The 22,786-nt window shown below is 42.4% G+C and overlaps 1 protein-coding gene across 1 annotated transcript in view; it reads right to left on the bottom strand.

The window, feature by feature from the left end:
- Nucleotides 1–22,786, bottom strand: part of LOC135210810 (ADP-ribosylation factor-binding protein GGA3-like) — a 76,181-nt gene that overhangs the window by 15,878 nt on the left and 37,517 nt on the right. Inside the window, exons 5-7 of the mRNA XM_064243678.1 lie at nt 15,433–15,610; nt 13,755–13,988; nt 13,359–13,607 (exon numbers count right to left, since the gene is read on the bottom strand). Of these exons, the coding sequence (XP_064099748.1) occupies nt 13,359–13,607; nt 13,755–13,988; nt 15,433–15,610 (661 nt within the window). The remainder of the gene's footprint in view (nt 1–13,358; nt 13,608–13,754; nt 13,989–15,432; nt 15,611–22,786) is intronic.

Genomic DNA, 22,786 nt, shown 5'->3' with positions numbered 1-22,786 from the left:
TAGAACGCGAAATACCGGGGGTCCACTGTGTATATGATCATGTATATATATATATATATATATATATATATATATATATATATATATATATATATATATATATATACAGTAGACCCTTGACTCACGAACACAATCCGTTCCTAGAACCTTGGTCGTGTTCCAAATTTGTTCGTGACTCGGAGCTAATTTCCCCATAAGGTTTAATGGGGAATAAAATTAATTGGTTCTCGACCCCTACGAACCAATATATTATGTATATTTTGCCTTATTTTACACAGATAATGTAAAAGTCAGTGTAAAAAACCTTAATATATCTAATAATATAATTTTAAAATGGTAAACTAACACTATAAAAACGTTTGTAAAGTGAACACTTACTATTGACTGGCGAGACTTCTGGCTTGACGGACAAGAGAAGAGGAGGGTGGTGGGTGGGGAGGAGGTTATTTTGCGGAAGGAGACCCTCCCCACCCCCATCCAGGTCGGGGAGATCTCGTCCGGAGATTCAACTCTTCTAGGTTTTTTGGTGAACGCTTTAATTCACAAAACTTATCCAATGTCTGTTGCCTTTTCCTTCCTTGCATAACTTTTCTGAAATGGCTCATTAAATTTTCATTGAGCATATTCACGATCCTGTTCGTAACAATTTTTTGTCCGGATGATACAATTCAAGGAAGCACTGGACATCATTCCACTTTCCAATGCGGCTTTTATCACATCACTGCTGACATCTGTAACTTCCTCCACCAGCCTCCTCTTCGTCAGTTGATTGCTCCCGAGCAAGTTGCTCCTGCTGCTCTTTGTGGAGTTGAACAAGTTCGTCCGCAGTCAAAATCTCTGAATGTTCAGCGACCAATTCTTCAACATCTTCGTCGTTGACTTGTAGACCCATACTGTTGCCCATTGGACACAATTTCTTGCACATCTCTGCATCGAAGCCCTCAAAAGTCACGGACAGTTACGCACTGGGGCCAAAGTTTCCGCCACGCAGAATTTAATGTGCGGTATGTAACTTCAGTCCATGCGTTTATCAATGAGGGTTTTATTGCAGTGAAAAACAAAACAATTAAGTGCTTCTTCCAAAATTCTTTTAAGGTTAACTTTTGGTTCTCTTCAGTTACACGGGGAAAAGCATCTGGAAGAGAAGGAGCGCCTTCGTATAATTTAATTTCTTGTAAAATTGCTAATGACTTGTTTGGTGCCATGGGCTGGAGAACAGAGGTCGTGTTGGGTGTAAGGAACTTGAACTGAATGAAGTCCATGTTCACTGCAGTCAGCCAAGTACGAAGGGTAGTGCCGGGGCATTATCCATGATCAGAAGGCACCGCAGGGGTAGCTTGTTCTCTGTTAGGTACTGACTCACGGTCGGCGCAAACACTTCATCAATCACTCCATAAACAGTTCCGTGTCACCCATGCTTTTGTATTGGCCCTCCCACATTACAGGCAGCTGGCCTTATTTACGTTGTGCTGCTTAAAGGCACGCGGGTTATTTGAATGGTAGACAAGTAGCGGCTTTAGTTTCAAGTCGCCACTTGCGTTTGAGCATAACAAAAGCGTAAGCCTATCCTTCATTGCTTGTGGCCTGGGAGCGCCTTCTCTTCTTGGGTGATAAATGTCCTGTTGGGCATCTTCTTCCAGAAGAGGCCCGTTTCATCACAATTGAAAATCTGTTGAGCGACGTATCCTTCGGCCTCCACGAACTCGGCAAACTCAGTCACGAATGCCTCAGCAGCAGCCTTGTCTGCGCTAGCAGCCTCACCATGCCTAATTACAGAGTGAATTCCAGTTCTTTTCTTGAAGTTATCAAACCACCCTTTACTAGCCTTCCCCCTTAACCCCTTCGCCACTGGCCTGCTACATTGCTGCTAATGCTTGCATACCGCATGAGACCCCCTGTCGACCGCGAGTATCAATCATTACTTGCTCCCACTAAATTTTATGTTATCATATTTTTCCTTCATATTCTTATGTGAAAACATTGTGTGTATGGATATCAATGAATATTTTTTACCCCATTGTCAAAAAAATTACAAAAAATATAGTAAGAATATCGGAAAAAAATAGGAATATTAGTAGAAAAAGTAATTGCAGAAGTAGGAACTGTTATAAAGTAGTAGAAATAGCAGTAAAGTAATGGAAAAAAAGTAGCATAAAAAAGTAGTAAAAGTACTAGTAAAATAGTAGTTAGTGGTAAATAGCAGTACTAGTTTTTTCTTACTGAAAAACAGTTATTCCTAGGTTTTCCTACAGAAACAGCATATACATCAATGAATGTTTAGGCAGCTGGTAATAATAATAACTAATAATAAAACAGTAATAATAGTAATAATAATAATAATAATGATAAAAAAAGCAACAGCATCTCGTGACCAATACGTATATACATATGGGGCAGTTTTATTCACCCCCATTATCATCCTGCAAGCTATAAAAAACACATCTCATCACAAGTAACAGGCCTCCATAGAAGTCCTTTCACCTTACGCTTTCCTGTTGAATGAAAGTACTACTCTGCCCGAGCATTCATCCATTCACACAATTTGTCAATTACATCACCACAAAAAAGGAAAAAAAATGCATCACGTAAGCAGATGAAATCTGGTGTATAAGCAGGAATCCCATTGCCACCCTCCGTGAATCAGGGGGGGTGGGTGGGCGCAAGTCACAAGATGGATCAGTTATGAACTGCCAGCCTTCATCGACAAGAGGTTCAATGTCTTCCAAACACTCGTTTGTCACTGTCAACCTCTAAAAAAAATTATCACTATAATCATCATCTGATAGATTTGGCAGGTACTCAGACCCTGACTCTGAAACACTATCATCTGACATGATACTGAAAAAAAAAAACAAAATAACTGCAATCAAAAGGGGAAAAAGATTTGGAATTCAAATCTACATGGTTTACGGACAAAATCGTAGTCATCCTTCTCAGATAATAGCCTGAGGCGCACTGGTATATGTTGGCCAGTACCCCTCCTAATATCCCATATGAAAATGACGTCACGACGTCCATCGGACGCTCATTGGTTAGAATGAATTGTGGGTGGAGCTTCAGCACCTCTCGTACACAATTACTGTGTCTGGAAACCATCCAAGCTAAAGAAAACGCTTTGCTTTTCGAGGAGGGATGAAAGACGTACACGCGTACGTCCCGGTCTTTTATTACTGTACCGTAAAAGACGTACAGTGTACGTCCCAGTGCTGAAGGGGTTAAAATCATCTGGCGTGGCACTAGTAGAAGGAGTTTCCTTCAGCAAACTCTGATACACTTGCCGAGCTTTCTCGCAGATGATCGGCTCGTTTACACTATCACCTGCCATCTGTTTCTCATGTACCACTTCAAAATTATTTTTTCTGCCTCTTCGAGGGTTTGCGATCTCATCTTGGTTAGTACTGTCACTCCCTTCGCACATTTGCTTCTTAATGGCATCCTTGTTTTTTCAAAATTGTCGAAATTGTCGACTTGGCCATCTTGTACTCACTTGCGATATCGGTCACGCGAACACCACGTTCAAAACTTTTCTATAATTTCTTTCTTTATTTCAATGGTTATTTCTTCCATCTTGCACCCCTCTTCTCACCATCACTCTTCACTTTTTTACTTACTTTTCACCACCACTCTTCACTTTCTTAGGGCCCATTATGAAGAAAATCACAAGTTTTAGCGCAAAAAATGCTAAGCGAATTGACGAACGTCTTGTACACAATGAGATGAGACAAAGAGCGATGCGTGGGTGACGCCGTGCGTGGGCGGCTGGAGGATGGCTGTTCCCATGGCCAACTCAAAACGCTCTCACGTGTGCTGGGCGATTTCGCGCATTTTCAAATGTTTGTGTCTAAAAATTAGTTTGTGAAACAAAGTGAATTGTTATTTTCCAGAAATTTCCAGCATTTTTCAAATGTTCATGTCTCAAAAATTAGTTCATGACCCAAAACAGAATTTTTATTTTCCGCATTTTTTTTTTTTGTTCGTATCTCAAAGTTAGTTCGTAGGTCAAGGGTGAAATATTTACCTATAATTTTGGTCGGGGATCGAGTGTACGTGGGTCAATGCGTTCGTGAGTCAAGGGTCTACTGTATCATATATATATATATATATATTATATATATATATATATATATATATATATATTATATATATATATTATATGATATATATTATATATATATATATATATATATATATATATATATATATATATATATATATATATATATATAAGCCATATCAAAAGGAGAGAAAAGATCAACAACTATTGTACAGTACATACTAGTGAATTAAGTGGACTTATCTGTGAAAATACTTTTCATCACTTTTCTAGCTGATTTTGGTAACTTTCTTTTACTACAACTATTACCTTGTTAAATTTACCTCAACAAAAAATCATCTAAGAAATACTATTTAACAAAATTCTAATAAGCACACCCTTAAACATACTGGTAAAAAATTGACTAGAAGAACTAAAAGGAACAAAGTAGTAAAAACACTAACGACTATGAGCTGTATCACAAAACAAATGTCCTGATATATCACAAAACCAATGTCTTGATCAGTTACAAAATATCTCAATGGTATGCTTCAGAGTTAAGGGGGAAAAAAAATTTGGAAGATAATTTGTATCTTTCCTACATAAACAAACGATGCTTTATTTAGAAGTATTCATGGCACCAGCTGGAAACAGTTGGTGAAGCCTGGTAACAAGGTTATTTTGTAATTGACCGAAGGTAGTGAGCCGTAACCCAGTAATTTGGCATCAGAGGATTATGTGGGAATGGTTGAGGAGGGATAATCATAAAAGATTCTAATTTATACATATATAGGCTATACTTTATGGAAATACAAAACATTGTCTTTTATTCAGAAGACTTATTCCTTACATGGGAGGACCTTCCCACCGAACTGACTCACAGTGGCCCCTTTCCAGAAATAATTTTTCTGGTCATGAAAATGAACTACAGCAAATGGACTCCATCTCACCTCCTATACAGTTTGGCATATGGATGCAGGTGTTTGTTACAGCATTGTATTGGGACCAATATCACGTAGTGTCCAAATAATAATAGAAAAATGCTTGATACCAAACCTCCCATCTGTAAAAAATGTACCTGATTGATACTCCCTTGTGTAATTCACCTGCATCAACTCAATCCAGCTAATTCTCAGCTTGACAGCTGACTCACAAAGTGATAGGGAAGGGAAAGAGGTGCCAGTTATTTATTTACTCAACCAAGCCTTACATCATCTCATTTCCTTAGGCAAGATGTTTCTCTGTTCATGTGAAGTTTGTTTAACTACAAAACCTGTTGAGTAGCCATCACAGGTCCTTAGGAATATCAAGGGGCCTGTGAGTTACATCCCTTACTCAGAATACGGTGAAGGTGGTCTACAGATGCCATACACAAACTTTCATTACCTATAACGGCAAAAAGCTCCTACTGAATGCACAAGACAGAGCAATACCTGACTTTGCACGCTCTCACCCATACAGGATGCTTGTTCCCTTCACCAGATATCCAACATTCGGCAGAGAGACTTTAACTGGACACAAAAAACACCTCATCTGGACCACCACAACAAAATCTCAGGGAAGGGATGTGGATACTTTAAAATTTCTCATCAGGAACTGACAGGTTCAGAGTCTTCACCACAAACTCAGAAGCAAATGAAAATTACAGCCAATTCCATCCGTCCATGTGCTGGACTTGATACAAGAGGCCATGCAACTAACCAACACAGAAAAACTGTCTTTAGTGTGAGATCTCTATCTGAGGACTTCCAGTCTTATACAGCACAAGTTAGACATTGGAGAATGAGTCAATTCTTACTCAGGGAGAAAGGACACAATGTCTACATGGGGCAGAGGCCAAAGATAAAGTGCTAGGGTACCTACCTATTAACAATAAAATGATATTGTTAAACTACAATAAAGTTTTGTACATACTTACCTGGCAGATATATACTTAGCTATAGTCTCCGACATTCCCGACAGAATTTCAAATCTCGCAGCACACGCGACAGGCAGGTCAGGTGGTCTACCTTACCCGCCACTGGGTGGCGGGTGTATGAACCAATCTACCTCTCCAGCCAGATTTTCTCTTCCACCTGTCTCCTGAGGGGAGGCTGGGTGAGCCATTAGACGTATATATCTGCCAGGTAAGTATGTACAAAACTTTATTGTAGTTTAACAATATCATTTTTGTACATGAACTTCCCTGCCAGATATATACTTAGCTGATTGGCACCCTTGGTGGAGGGTAAGAGACAGCTAAAGTAATAAGGAGAGATAGGAAACAACTGATGTTGTAGGATATAAATAACCTTGGTTCTTAACCTGTTCAGGCAGAAGACTTCATTGATACTGTCTCTGAGTCTGCATTGCCTGGAGAGCTACAGTTAGGACGTGACCTGATGCTGAAAGACTCTCGGATCTACCACTGGGATATATGATCCCTTTGTGTGGTAGAATCCAAGTCGGATCCTGTTAAAGGGAGCTCGTCTACTAGCTTAACAGGTCCTAACCACTACTACTGCAAGGAGCCACACTCATCAGACCACCTACCCAAACTACTAAAGATTAGTATTACGACCTAAAGAGATGCCTTCATGCATCCTCTTTAAGGCAACCAACAACAACAAACACAAGACATAAGGGAAAAAATTTATACTACTAAAAAGGATGAGTTCCAGCTCCCTGCCATAGCACCGAATCCGCAGATACGTACGGGCCCAAGGCGAAGCATTTTTCGTAAGTGATTCTCACATCACATAAGTAGTGGTTCGCGAAAACTGACTGACAGCTCCAGAAAGTTGTCTCCATCAGGTTCCGCACGGACATATTCTTGTTGAAAGCAAGAGAAGTTGCTATGGCTCTTACTTCGTAGGCTTTCACTTTAAGAAGCCTAAGATGTTCTTCTCTGCAAGATCCGTGTGCTTCTTTGATGAGGCTTCTCAAAAAGAAGGACAATGCGTTCTTCGACAATGGACGAGTAGGGTCTTTTACTGAACACCACAGGACCTCTCGGTTGGCTTTCAGTTGCTCTTTTCTTTCTAAGGTAGTATTTTTTTTACCATTCTCACTGGGCAAAGAGTTCTCTCGGGTTCTTCTCCTACCAAAGAAGATAACCCACGAATCTCGAAGTTCTTGGGCCATGGATTTGATGGGTTTTCATTCTTCGCAAGAAACCCAGGAAGGAAAGAGCAAATGAGAGAGTCCTCCTTAAAACCCACATTACCATCAATCGCCTGAAGCTCACTCACTCTTTTGGCGGAAGCTAGAGCCATCAAAAACAGAGTCTTCCTAGTAAGGTCTCTGAATGAGGCTGAATTAGGGGGTTCAAATCTAGAGGACCCAAGGAATTGAAGGACCACATCCAAATTCCAGCTAGGTGTCTTAGGAGACTGCATTTTCGCTGTATCAAAAGACCTAATAAGGTCATGCAGGTCCTTATCTTCCGATAAGTTGAGGCCTCTGTGTCTGAAGACATTCGCCAACATGCTACGATGGCCTTTAATCGTCGAAACGACTAGCCCACATTCTTGTCGTAGGAATAAAAAGAAGTCTGCAATCTGATTCACAGAGGTACTGGAAGAGGAAACGTTATTCCTCTTGCACCATCTTCTGAAGACATCCCACTTCGACTGTACACTCATAAGTGGAAAACCTCCTAGCTATAGCAATTGCCTTAGCAGCTGATGACGAAAAGCCTTTCGCTCTGACCAGTTTCTGGACAGTCTGAAGCCAGTCAGACTGAGAGCGGGGAGGTTTTTGTGGTACTGTCGAAGTGGGGCTGTGAGTAGATCGCTCCTTAGAGGAAAGCGATCTTGGAAAATCCACCAGCCATTCCAGCACCTCTGTGAACCATTCTTGTGCTGGCCAAAAGGGAGCTATCAATGTCATCCTCGCGGAATCTGACTCTGCGAACTTTTTTGTTTTAAAGTCAACCCCAGAATCTTGAAGGGGGGCGGGAAACGCGTATACGTCGAGTCCTTTCCAATCGAGTAGGAGAGCGTCTATCCCTATTGCTCCTGGATCCGAGATGGGCGAGCAATAAAGATCCAGTCTTTTGTTCTTTGAAGTTGCAAACAGGTCTAAGTGAGGCCTGCCCCACAACTTCCAAAGGCTCTGGCAAACATCTTGGTGCAGAGTCCACTCTGTGGGAAGGACCTGATCTTTCCTGCTGAGGAGATCTGCCCTTACATTCCTTTCTCCCTGTACGAATCTGGTGTGAAGTTTGATCCCCCTTTCTTCTGTCCACAGAAGAAGATCTCTTGCTGTTTCGATACAGAGAGAAGGAAGGAATGCGTCCCCCGTTTCCTGATGTATGCCAGAGCCGTGGTGTCCGTCCGAGTTTATCTGCACAAACTGCTCCTGTCACATCGGACTCGAACTCTTTCAGAGCAAGCCACACGGCTATTAGTTCTTTCCTGTTGATGTGCCAGGAAAAAAAACTGGTCCCCCATCCAGGTTCCTGACACCTCCTTGGTTCCAGAGTCGCCCCCCAACCTGTTTCCGACGCATCGGAGAAAACAACACCAGGTTGGGGTTCTGGATTGAAAAGACAGTCCCTGCGAGAACTTGTTGGATCCGCCCACCATGCTAATTCCTTCTTGATTTGATGAGAAATTGACAGGGAGAACTTCAAATCCTGAGAAGGACGACTCCAATTCCGATGAAGAAAGAATTGGAGCGGTCTCAGGTGCAACCTTCCTAGGGAAACAAATTGCTCCAGTGAGGAGAGCGTCCCCAGCAGACTCATCCACTCCCTCACTGTGCATACTTCTTTCCCTAAGAAGTTGTTACTTTCACGAGTCCCGGGCTAGTCCTCTCCTGTGACGGAAAAGAAAACCCGAAAAAACTCAGAGTTCATCTGGATCCCCAGATACACACACTCTTGAGCGGGAATCAGACTTGACTTCTGCAGATTGACCAGGAGTCCTAAGGAATAAGTCAAATCCAGGGTTTTCTTCAAGTCCTTCAGACAACGATCTCTGGAATTGGCCCTTATAAGCCAATCGTCGAGGTAGAGCGAAATCCTCACCCCTTCTAGGTGAAGCCATTGTGCTACATTTCTCATGATGGCCGTAAAAACTTGGGGGGCCGTCGAGAAGCCAAAGCACAGGGCCCTGAATTGGAAAATTCTTCCCCATCATGAATCTGAGAAACTCCCTCGAGGAAGGATGAATTGGTACATGGAAGTAAGCGTCCTGTAAGTCCAAGGACACCATCCAGTCCCCTGGACGGAGTGCTGCTAACACCGAAGCAGTGGTCTCCATCGTGAACTTCTTCTTTTTGAAGAAGTAGTTCAGGGCGCTTACGTCCAACACCGGTCTTCATCCCCCTGAGGATTTTGGAACTAGGAACAGGCGGTTGTAAAAGCCTGCCGAATGATGATCTGCCACTAGTTCGATCGCCTCCTTTTCCAGCATCTGAATTACTGCTAGTTGGAGGGCCTGATTCATGATGGGGTCCCTGTATCTGGCCGTCAACTCCCTCGGGGTAGTCGTCAAGGGAGGCCTCGAAGAGAACGGGATGAGGTAGCCCTTCCTCAATATTGACAGGGTCCAGGCATCTGCGCCTTTCTGGGCCCAGACTTCTGCAAACTGTAAAAGCCTGGCGCCTACAGTTGTCTGAAGGACTTGAGTCTTACTTGGGAGGTTTGACTGACTTCGCAAAAGTCCTCCCTCTTCTATTTGGTTTACGACCTCTGAACGAAGAGGATCTAGAGGTAGAAGCCCCTCGAAAGGATTCCTGAGAGGTCGACTTCGCTTTCTTCGTCTTAGTCTGGAAGGAAGGACGAGGCTTCCTTGCAGACTGTGCTAGAAGGTCCTGCGTAGCTTTGGCGGAGAGAGCCTTCGATATGTCTTGAACAAGATGTTTAGGAAACAGCTGCGCAGAGAGAGGAGCAAAAAGTAAAGACGATCTCTGTGCATGTGAGACAGACTTTGTTAAAAAGGAGCAAAATACTGATCTTTTCTTGACACCCCTGCCCCAAACAGTGAAGCTATTTTCGCTGGCTCCATCCCTCACGATTTATCCATACAGGATAAAACCCACAATTCAAATCCTCGGAGAAAATGGGTCTGGTCCTTGAGTTTTCTTGGCTAGACTCCAAGGGACCAATCGAGAAAGTTGAAAACTTCCAAGACTCTAAAAATGCCCTTTAGAATGTGATCCATCTCATTCATGGCCCAGTAGTTTGGTCCGAATTCATAGCTGATCTTCTAGTGGCGTCTACCAGTGCCGAAAAATCTGCGTCAGCTGAAGACGGAAGGCCCAGTCCCAAGGGTTCTCCTGTCTCATACCAAAATCCGGTCCGTCCGGAAAGGCTTCGACGGAGGGAAGGCAAACATAGTTTTCCCCACTTCCTCTTTAGTTCGCATCCATGAACCAAAACTCTTGAGCGCTTTTTTCATAGATAGAGTCGGTTTCATTCTCACACACGAAGATCCTTTCGTTGCCTTCGCCGTGGAGAACAACGAGTGTGGAGAAGGAGGAGCAGTAGGGCTCAAAGACTCCCCGAACTCCTGAAGGAGAAGCTCTGTGAGCTTCTTGTACAAAGAAACTGGTGCCGATGTATTCGTTTCTTCCTCAGAGGCTTCCTGGTCTTCTTGAAGAGGAGAATGAGGATGAGGAGAACGAGGATGAGGATCCTTATGAGAATCCTTAGATGATTTCCTAGCTGGGGTACAGTGCGAAGTTGGAGACAAACGTCTTGAATGAGAAGAGTCCAAAGGAGAGCGGCGTACAGGAGAACGACGAGTCGTAACCGAAGGACGCTTGTCCGAAAATTCTTGTCTCATCACGCATTCTTTCCTAAAGGAAGACAAACTCTTAACAGCAAAAGAGGAAGGACTCCCTTCCCTAGAAAGACCACGTCTATCCACAGGGAGCTTACGAGAGGGAGAGCGCCTACTAATATCCTGGCGCCGATCGTGAGGAGAGCGGCTACTAGGCGCCGAGCGCCTATCAGTCACAGGGCGCTTGGGGGAATCCTGGCGCCTACCAAGCGGAGAAACGTTGCTAAGAGTAGAGCGCCTGTCAGGAGCAGGGCGCTTGAGAGGCTCTTGATGCCTACGAAGCGGAGAGCGGCTGCTATGCTCCAAGCGCTTAAACGGAACAGGGCGTTCGACGAGATCTTGGTCCTTACCAAGGGGAGAACATCTGTAAGGCTCTGAGCGCCTAACAGAGGCAGGGCGCTTGAGGCGTTCTTGACTTCTACAAGAGGGGACCGATCAGGAGTAGGGAGCCTACTAGGAGAACGAAGCAAACGAGGTTCAAGGCGCCTTTCTCCAGGAGAACAGCTACTAAAAGAAGGACGCCTACCAGGCGCAGGGCTCCTACTAGAACCTCCTGATGTCTTACAGGCTAGGAGCGAAACTCCATGTGAAGAGCGCTTTAAAGTCACGGGTTCCGAAAAGTCCCGATAGTAGTCGGAAGGAGAAGCGCGCCTAGTTCAGAAGCGGCATCCCTAGGTTCTCTGAAATGGCAAGGAGAAGAACGGACGAGACGGAGACGACAAAATAAGCCTTCCTTGATCTGAGCGACTCTCTCTTCTAAAACACGAAACTCTAGAGGAAGGAGAAACAGACGGGCGGAGCGTCTACCTGAAGGCAGGAATCCGGTCTTGGAAAATATTTCGTATCCATTGAGCACCTATCGACGATTGGCGCCTCGACACCTCGAGAGAGAGCCACGGGAGTGGTGCCCCTCTCGTGAAATCTACGATGTGTAGAAGCATCCTCAAAAAGAAGGAGATCGCCGATTACAAGGAGAGCGATCTTCCGACGAAAAGCGCCTCGATCTCTGATAGGGGAGAGACACATCCTTCCTTCTACGGGATCTCGATGCCAAGGAGTCCGCCAAGGCTGAGATCTGAGCTTGTAGGCCCGCTTAGCACTCGAGTCGGTGAGTCACAGATCTTCTTCCGAAGCAAGCTCAGAGCGAGGAGCGGGAGAAGAAGGGCGATCACAGGATCTCCTAGCTTTCTTTGCTTGCAAGGAAGCTACATCAGAAAAAGTCTTCTGGGCTGGACGCTAAAGTAGAAGGGAGCTCCGAAATCCCTCTTTCAACGGGGCCGACACCCTCCTTAGAGCTCCCACCACGCTTCGGCGAAGGAGCGGACAAAAAACACTGACCCGAAGAATATCCTTCTTCTTACGATCCAAGGCAAAGCCCCCCTGAGACGAACTTCAGGATCTGCCGAGGGGACGCTCCACCGGTGGGGGGGTTCTCCCTAGCCCCTCCTGCAGCCTTTCGACTTTCCTCCTCCAACTGAACTGGAGTTGGAGAGGTCTAGGCTGAGGCATAAGGAGCCGGTCCAGACGCACCCTCCACATCACTGGGTACTGCACTTATCATCATGACCATCTTACCTTGATCAGTTTCGAAGAGTTTGTCTCCTTAGCACACAGGAAGCTTTTGAGGGGCCCGCCGCCTCCGAAGACGAATACGGCTTCGGTTGCGGGGAGGGGCAGGAGCTGAGACTGGGAGGAAGGTTCTAAAAGCTACATTAATGTTAGTTTTCGTTCTCACTCCTTCTCGACCTGCCTCGAACTCCTGGAAGAAGCCTTACGTACGGCCTATCTCTTTCAAGTTTCCTAATATAAGAAGAAAGAGCCTTATATTCATCTTCGTTCAAAACCTCACATTCTTGACATGGGTTACTAAACGAACATTCATTCCCCCTACATTTAACACAGATAGTGTGAGGGTCAACCGCAGCTTTCGGTAACCTCACCTTACATCCATCAGTCAAATATACTCTAAACAAAACCGGAGTTTTGGAAACAGAATCAAAATCAGACATTCTACAAGAAAATCCAGCGCAAAGTCAATAACGGCCCACAATCACCGTAGGCAAGCCAAAATAGAGCGAATACGTCACCAAAAAGTCCAAATCAATCTCCAGGCAAGCGAGAAATGAAGAATCTATCGGAAGGAAACGACAACAGTTGTTATCGCTTCAAGCAACAGAGAAAATCTGGCTGGAGAGGTAGATTGGTTCATACACCCGCCACCCAGCGGCGGGTAAGGTAGACCACCTGACCTACCTGTCGCGTGTGCCGCGAGATTTGAAATTCTGTCGGGAACGTCGGAGACTAAAGCTAAGTATATATCTGGCAGGGAAGTTCATGTACAAAACCACCTTATTACAAAGCTTTAATGCCCATTTCCAGTAGCATCAGGAAGGCAATTATATATAATATACAATGGTTTGCATTACCAAGAACCAAAATCTTTTTTACATTTAGAAAGAAATATGCGTAAAGGACTACAGAGAACCAACATAAAACATGTTAATTTTTTGTACTAATAAGGTAAATCTTGCATATCAGGTCATTAAATACTGTACCTGTACTTGAAGATCCACATAATGTTTCAGGCACTAGAGTAGGTGCCATGGCTGTATGTAATCCTGACCCCAACGAAAGGCCTCCTAGGGGAGCTGCAGGAGGCTGTGTAGGGAATATGCTTTCTAAGTCATCCAAAACAGATGTACTACTATCTTCCAATGCATTCTTTACTCCAGGTAACTGTGATGAAGGAATAGAATTTGCTGTGCTTGGAGGAAGGGTTTGGCCTAGGTTTAAGCTACCTATACCTGAAATACAAGAAACCTATTAAGCATAATAGTATTTATGTTATAATTCGGCACAATAAAAACAAATGCACAATGTGACCTGTTTCAAATAGTCAACAGCTATCATGCTTTTTGTACATACAAACAAAGAACACCTCAAACTCATACCAATATCTTCAAGATCTTTATTGACTAAATCAGTTGTCCCTTGATTTGATGGAGCCTCTTCAGGTGTTGACAGATCCAGAAGTATTTCCCCATCCTTCTGTTGCTCGTTTGGAGTAGCAGCTCCTTTTGTGTCGAAGGAGTGAGAATTTACACCCTCGAGGCGAGTCCCTTCAACTATCAATTTGTAGCGGCCCATGACACGAGAAAGCTCGTCATTTGCCTTTAGCAAGTCACCTAAATTAAGATGAAAAATAAGTCACTGTATATTCTTATGTATAGTAAATCACAAGAACTAAAAATGTTAGAAAAAGACATCAAAATTAAAAACAAACAAATAAAAGCAATCATTATAGTTCATTGTGAAAGAATACAGATGAATTGCCAATACCACCACTACACAGAGTATGTGACAATCAAAAACCTAATGTATTTCAAGCAAATCTACAAACTGTATCAACTATGAACATGGTAGGCACAATAACAAGGAAATCTGCTATTACGAGTTCTGAGTAGGGGGAAAACATGGTAAACTGGTGATTTTTCCAGTGTCCTTGGTTAAAAGAAAACCACAGTTACAAGAAGGGTTGTTGGGTTGTTTTGATGATTACCAGTAACTGAGTAACTGTTGTTGGGTTGTTTTGATGATTACTGTAGTACTTTTTTAAAAAGAAGTTTTTGCCTCCTTGCCTGTTATCTCATTTCCAAGCCTTTCAGTGGCTTGAGGTGGTAAACATAGACAATAGATTTTTGTCAATTCCATTTATAAAGTGTACTTGGGAACAATATTTATTAAATTGTTCAATCAAGGATGAAAAAAAGTAAAAATAAATTTTAAAAAAGGTTATAAAAGATTCTTCTAATAGGGAAATTTCATCAGCAACACAATGAATCCCTTTAGAGACCTTGCCTGCATTCTTGCTCAACCTAGACTGATGGGGAAGTAATCATGCAGCTGGTTTAGTCACTGTAAATTCAGATATCCCTTCCTTCCCACACCAGTCTCAGTTTTTATGAGAATCAAAAATCCAACTAATAAAAAAAAAATTTCTACTTTCTACCTACACTTAAACCCTTACCATAATTTTGTTTTTAACTCACAAATCCTTAAACTATTACACTACAAACCATCTCAGCAGATTCAATTACCTTCTTTCATTCATATTTAACATTAATTTGGACAAATTCCTTTTACAATTATCTCTCTTACTTCAATTCCTAACGTTGTCAACAATTTCCTTCTTGACCTACGGAATAAGGATATGGTTATTAAGGAAATGGTTATAAGTGCTGCAGCCAATACTCACAGGTTCAAATTCAAGTTACACAGAATCACTAAGTTAATTTTTTTTTTTACAGTTAAATATTTCTTAGTTTGACCAGACCACTGAGCTGGTTAACAGTCCTCCTAGGGCTGGCCCGAAGGATTAGATATTCAGCTCACTGTGGGATGTAACCCACAATATATATTCCTCTGATTCCACGTTGGCAGAGCAGAATCGAGCCCACGACTATCGAATTGGTAGGTGAGCACGTAAACCACTCATCCAATGAGGAACTAAAATTTCCGTTTTCTTTAAAAACATGAATCTGGAGTTTTAAGGGTAATTTCTTTTTCCAGAAAATTTTCTGTATATAACTTTACTACTCAAAAAAAAGGACACATAAATACAATGCTCACCTATTCCTTCTTCCTTATCATCCATATCAGAAACTAAACGATACAGGTTTGACCTTAGGGTTGAACACGAAGAATGTAATTCAGACATCAAATCAAGATCTGCCTGGCCTGCTGGGGTCTCCTGGTGCCTTGAGAGCATTTCATCCAAAACTCTAACATTATTCATTGCTGTTTCAACCTGGTAAGGAATAAATGGAATGTTTAAAAAATTTAATTGCGTAATTACTAGTTAACCCTTAAACGCTGAAGCGGTAAAAAAAAAAATGTCTCCTGTGTGCCGAAAACGTTTCAGAGTGAGCGCGGAAGCGGAAAAAATATTTTTTTCAAAAAATCACAGCGCGCTTAGTTTTTAAGATTAAGAGTTCATTTTTGGCTCCTTTTTTTGTCATTGCCTGAAGTTTAGTATGCAACCATCAGAAATGAAAAAAATTATCATTATCATATATAAATAATGCGATATATGATAGCGCAAAAACGAAATTTCATATATAATTGTATTTAAATCGCGCTGTGTGCAAAACGGTTAAAGGTAACAAGTTACTTTTTTTTTCATTGTAATGTACACTAAATTGCAATCATTTTGGTATATACCACATTGTAAAACAATAAAAGCAACACAGAGAATATATTATCACAAAATAATGCATGAATTCGTAACGCGCGGACGTAAACAAATATTTTTTTCAAAAATTCACCATAAATATAAATATTGTCCTAGAGACTTCCAATTTCTTTCAAAATGAAGACAAATGATTGAATATTACTATACTGTAAGAATATTAGCTTACAAATGCAGTTTTCGACCATATCTGACGAGTTAAAGTTGACCGAATGTCGAATTTTTTTTATATATATTTTTTTATATGCAATTATTTTGGAAATAAGAAATCTACAACTTTCAAATATTTTTCGTTTTATTCTACATGAAATTGCGCACATTTTCATATATAAAACTCTATGAAATGCCTAATATGAAATGGAGCAAATATTCCGAGAATGGGACTTACGCATTTCGGAGATTTGTGGCGGAGAATCCGTGCGCGGAGGGAAGGAAAGTTTTTTTTAAAAATTCACCATAAATTTAAATATTGTGCTAGAGACTTCGAATTTGTTTCACGATGAAGATAAATGACTGAATATTACTAGACTGTAAGAGTTTTATCTTACAATTGCGTTTTTCGACCATTTCGGTAGAGTCAAATTTGACCGAATGTGGTTTTTTTTCTATTTATCGAGATTTATATGCAAATATTTCAAAAATGATTAAAGCTACAACCTTCAACTATTTTTTGTTGATATTATACATGAAATTGCGCACATTTTCATATATAAAACTTATGTAACGGCTAATTTAAAATGGTACAAACATTACCACAATCGCACGTATGATTTTTTTCGGAAGAGTTACCGCGCGGACGTAAAGAAAATGTAATTTTTTTTATAAAATCACCATAAATCGAAATATTGTGCTAAAGACTTCCAATTTGTTGCAAAATGAAGGTAAATGCTTGAATATTACTAAAATATAAGCGTTTTAGCTTATAATTGCGTTTTTAGACCATTTGGTAGAGTCAAAGTTGACCGAAAGGTTGAAAATTTGTCACTTATCATTTTTTATATGAAAATATTTCAAATTGATAAAAGCTACAACCATGGGTTGCTTTTAGTGTATTGTGCATGAAATTGCGCACATTTTTTTCATATATAAAACTTTATGTAACGGCTAATTTAAAATGGTGCAAACATTACCACAACGCATCGATATGATTTTTTTTTCGGAAGTTACCGCGCGGACGTAAGGAAAAGGTTTTTTCATAAATTCACCATAAATCGAAATATTGTGCTAGAGACTTCCAATTAGTTGCAAAATTAAGTTAAATGATTGAATATTACTAAATATAAGAGTTTTAGCTTACAATTACGTTTTTTCGACCATTTCGGTAGAGTCAAAGTTGACCGAAGGTTGAAATTTTGGCACTTATCGTTATTTATATGAAAATATCTCAAAACTGATAAAAGCTACAATCATGTATTATATATGAAAATGCGCACATTTCATATATAATACTCCACGTAACGGCTAATTTAAATGGTAAAACAATTATGTCAAAGTGACAAAATAATTTCCGAGATTGTGTCACAGATACTTTTTTAGTGCGGCAAGAAAGAAATTCGCGCTTGCGCGCCAGCGTAATGATTGTAAACAAAACAACACCTTGATCCGTGAACTCCCAGCATCCCCCAAGGCGCGTGATTCAAGTTTTTTTGGCTGGCTGGTAGGCCTAAAAGTCTTTTCCGCGAATTTTAAAAAAACTTTTGTATGTCGACGTAAAAATACGTCCAGTCGGCACCCGAGAGACAAAAATGTCGACGTAAAATACGTCCAGTTGGCGTTTAAGGGTTAAGTATATACCATACACAAATTACAGGGAAATGTTCAAAGATAACTCACATACGCAGTATCATTTAGTTCTCATTTCATGACAAACTGTAAATGGGTCTTGAGTTTCTTTGTATGATCCCTTGCCCCAGCTGTGTTGTTTTATACTTTTAACTTAAAAATGATATTGTTAAGATACAATAAAGTTTTGTACATACTTACCTGGCAGATATATACTTAGCTATAGACTCGGTCGTCCCGACAGAATTTCAAAACTCGCGGCACACGCGACAGGTAGGTCAGGTGATCCACCATTCCCGCCGCTGGGGGCGGGGTCTGGAAACTATTCCCGTTTTCTAAGCCATAATTTCTCTTACACCTGTCTCCTGAGGGGAGGCTGGGTGGGCCATTAATCGTATATATCTGCAGGTAAGTATGTACAAAACTTTATTGTATCTTAACAATATCATTTTGTACAAGTAACTTACCCAGCAGATATATACTTAGCTGATTGGCACCCTTGGTGGCGGGCAAGAGACAGCTAAAAACCAAAATAATACTTAACTAATACATTAAAAAACAGGAAAAAACAACCTATGTTCTTGGATAACATAATCCATAGTTCCTACCTTATTGGGCTGAAGACTTCATGACTACTGTCGATGAGTCTGCTTGCCTCAAGAATTTTCAACGAGGAAATGAACCTATGGTTGAATAACTCTTTGGATCATGTCAATGGGGGCTAGCCCGCTTACGCGACAGAGCCTATTACTGGATCGTACCAATGGGGGGCTGACCACGTACATGGTAGGAGCCTTGAAACCTTTTGTCATATCAATGGAGACTCGCCCTCTTACATGACAGAGTTAAGGTTATTAAACAAAAAAATCACAAAGAGCACTGAAGCCAAATCCGATCACCTGACCATGTTAGTCTTGTTACAATCTATGAATTGTAAGAGGGTCCCTATTCCCTCTGACAATTAACCAATAAAAAACAACACCAATAAACATTAATTTAAGCCTTAAACTAAATAGGAAGGATTAGCCTCAGCCCCTTCACCCAGCACTGAATTCGCCGAAACATACGCTCCCAGAGCAAAGCACTTTTCGTACGAAATTTTTACATCTCTTTAGGTAATTCGAGGCGAACACCGAATTACATCTCCAAAATGTCGACTATAAGAGACCTGAAGCGACCATGTTTTTGTGAAATGCCATCGACGTAGCTATGGCTCTCACTTCATGAGCTCTCACTCTGAGAACCTTGAAATGCTCTTCTCGCATTTAAGGTGAGCTCCCTTATTACATCTTTTATGAAGAATGTAAGGGGCGTCTTAGAAATCGCTCTTTTCGGATCTCTTACAGAGCACCAAAGACTTTCTTCTGTACCTTTCAGCAACTTCTTCTTCTCCAGGTAGAATTGAGTGCCCTGACTGGACACAAAGTCCTTTTCTAGTTCTCTCCCTGTTAATGAAGATATTCCTTTTATCTCAAAGCTTCTTGGCCAAGGCTTTGAGGGATTTTCATTTTTCGCTAGAAAAAATGGTTGAAAGGAGCAAATCGCTGAATCTTTCTTAAACCCCACTTTAACCTTCCAAAGCTGCAACTCGCTCACTCTCTTGGCTGTTGCTAACGCAAAAAGGAATAAAGACTTTCTTGTTAAGTCCCTAAACGAAGCTGCGTGAGACGGCACGAATTTTTCCGACATTAGGAACTTGAGGACCACATCAAGTTCCCAGCTAGGCTTCTTGATACATGTTTTTTCTTTCGTGGTCTCAAAAGACCTTATAAGGTCATGAAGATCTTTATGTTTGTCCTCAGATCTATTCCCGCTATGTCGAAAAAACGGAGGCCAGCATACTTCTGTAACCCTTCATGTTGAAACTGCAGGTACAGTCTTTTCTCAAATATAGGAGAAAATCTGCGATTTCAGTTACAGAGGTACGGAGGAGGATATTTTTCTTTTTCCCTACACCATCTTCTAAACTCCCACTTCGACTGATATACTTTAGAAGTGGAGACTCTTCTGGCTCTTGCAATAGCCTTAGCCACTTCTCGTGAAAAGCCCCTTGCTCTGACAAGTCCTTCGACAGTCTGAAGGCGGTCAGACTTAGAGCGGGGAGGTTTTTGTGAAACCTGTCGAAGTGGGGTTGTTTGAGAAGATCGTTCCTTAGTGGAAGCGATCTTGGAAAATCCACTAACCACTCCAGCACCTCTGTGAACCAATCGAGAGCCAGCCAAAAGGGAGCGATGAGGGTCATTCTTGTTCCTTCCGAGCAAGCGAACTTCCTCAACACTTCTCCTACTATCTTGAAAGGAGGAAGGCGTACGCGTCCAAGCCGTCCAATCTAGCAGAAAGCTGTCTACTGCTACTGCTTGAGGGATCCGAGATCGGGGAGCCAATAGGTTTCTAATCTGTGATTTCTTGTTGGTCGCGAACAGGTCTATATTGGGCCTTCCCCACAGATGCCAAAGTTGTTGGCAAATCTGAGGATTGAGAGTCCATTCCGTGGGTAGGACTTGATCTTTTCTGCTTAACAGATCTCGCCCGGACATTTTTCTCTCCCTGTACAAACCTTGTGAGGAGAGAGATCTTCCTTTCCTGTGCCCAATCAGCAGATCCTTTGCTGATTCGTACAGGGAAAAGGAATGGTCCCCGTCTTGCTTCTTTATATAAGCGAGGGCTGTTGTGTTGTCCGAGTGAATCTGAATCCCCAGACCTGAGACTGTTCCTCGAAATGAAACCAAAGCTAGATGAATGGCTGTTAGCTCTTTCTGTTGATGTGCCAGGACACTTGTCTCCTTCCCAAATGCCTGACACTTCTTGCGAACCTAGGGTCGCTCCCCACCCTGAATCTGAGGCGTCTGCAAACAACGCTAGGCGCGGGTTCTGTAAGCGAAGGGAGATTCCTTTGCTTAGTTTCTGTGGATCTAACCACCAACGGATATTCTCCTTGATCCGTTTCGAGATTGAAAAAGTCTCTCCCAGATTGTTGGACTTCCAATCCCACTTCTCCTTCAGATAAATTGAAGGGGTCGTAGGTGAAGTCTTCCTAAGGAAACGAACTGTTCCATCGAGGAGAGGGTCCCCAGCAAGCTCATCCATTCCCTCGCGGAACATGTTCTTTCCTTAAGAAGACTGACACCTTTTCTAGGCAGCGTTCTCTCCTTTCCTGCGAAGGATACGCTAGAAAATCCCGAGAATCCATCTGAATCCCCAGATAGACAATACTTTGCTGGGGAGTCAGCATGGATTTCTCGTGATTTACTAAAAGTCCTAAGGACTTTGTCAATTTTAGAGTCACTAAAAGGTCCTCCAGACATTTTTTCTCTGATTGGGCTCTTATTAGCCAATCGTCCAGATATAACGAGATCCTGATCCCTTCCAGATGTAGCCAATAAGCTACATTCTTCATGATGTCCGTAAAGACTTGAGGGGCAGTCGAAAGTCCGAAGCACATCGCTCGGAACTGGAACACTTTCCCTTGGAACATGAACCTCAGATATTTCCTTGCTGCCGGATGAATTGGCACATGGAAATACGCATCCTGAAGGTCCAGGGACACCATCCCAGTCCCCTGGACAAAGAGCAGATGAACAGAGGAAGAGGTCTCCATTGAAAATTTCTTCTTCAAGACAAAGAAATTCAGGGCACTGACGTCTAGAACTGGTCTCCATCCCCCCCCCGATGCTTCGGTACCAGGAATAGCCGATTGTAGAATCCTGGGGACTGAGATCTTGAACCAGTTCTACCGCTTCCTTGGAAATCATCTGTTCCACTGCTTGCAACATAGCAAGCTTTCGGACCGGATCCGAGTATCTGGCGGTCAAACTCCCTTGGAGTTGTCGTCAAGGGAGGATTTTCCCTGAAGGGGATCAAGTATCCTTTTTTCAGGATAGAGAGGGACCAGGAGTCCGCTCCCTTCTGCGCCCAGACTTTGGCAAAGTGGAGTAGCCTGGCGCCTACTTTCGTCTGGAGGACTTGCTGTTCATCTAGACTTCCCGAAGGACCTTCTAGATGGTCTACTCTTTCTCTCTGGTCTTCGACCTCTAAGAGGGGCTCTAGAAGAGGAGGCCCCTCGAAAGGGCTGAACAAAAGAGGGTCTCTCTTTCTTCTCTATCGGCACTGCCGGCCTAAACTTCTTGGCTGAGTGCGTGAGGAGATCTGAGTTGCCTTCTCCGTAAGAGATTTCGAAACCTCTCTAACCGTCTCTTGTGGAAAAAGGAAAAATGCGGGGATAAAGGAGCAAAAAGAAAAAGAAGAGATGTCCTTTGCAAGGGTGATACTGCTCTGCTAAGAAAGAGCTAAAGACAGATCTCTTCTTCAAAACTCCCGTTCCAAAAGAGAGGCAACTTCCACAGAACCGTCCATGACCGCTCTGTCCAGGCAAGCCAGGACGCTCGAAAGTTCCTCCATGGAAACAAAGTCCGTGTCCTGAGCTCTCTTCGCTAATGCTCCTAACGCCCAGTCCATAAAGTTGAAGACTTCTAGGGTTTTAAAGAGGCCCTTTAGAAGGTGGTCCAGCTCACACATTGCCCCAAGTCGCCTTAGCAGACAGCAACGACTCCTCCTAGCAGAGTCCACTAAGGAAGCAAAATCCGCATCCGCTGGAAGAAGCAGACCTAACCCCATCGCTCTTTGGTCTCGTACCACCTTCCTGGTTTGCCTGTTAACTTGGAAGGAGGGCAGGAAAAAACTGTCTTGCCCGCTTCCCTTCTGGAAGTCAACCACTCTGAAAAGTTTTCAATGCCTTTTTCATACAAAGGAGCGGGGCGCATCTTAACGAAGGAAGACGATGATTTGAGAGCTTTAGTGCTGGACATCAACGATCCTGGTGAAGGAGGGTCCGCAGGATGAAGGGAGTCTCCGAACTCCTTTAGCAGACAAAAGAGAAAGTCTCTTGTAGTCCGAAACTGCTACATCTACAGGCTCTTCGTCTTCCGATACCTGGTCCAACTGATCTACAGAAGG

This window comes from Macrobrachium nipponense, chromosome 4 (assembly GCF_015104395.2).
Source record: "Macrobrachium nipponense isolate FS-2020 chromosome 4, ASM1510439v2, whole genome shotgun sequence".
In the NCBI taxonomy this organism is placed as follows: domain Eukaryota; kingdom Metazoa; phylum Arthropoda; class Malacostraca; order Decapoda; family Palaemonidae; genus Macrobrachium; species Macrobrachium nipponense.
Note: the sequence above shows the minus strand (reverse complement) of the source record. Positions and strands in the feature narration are given on the sequence as shown.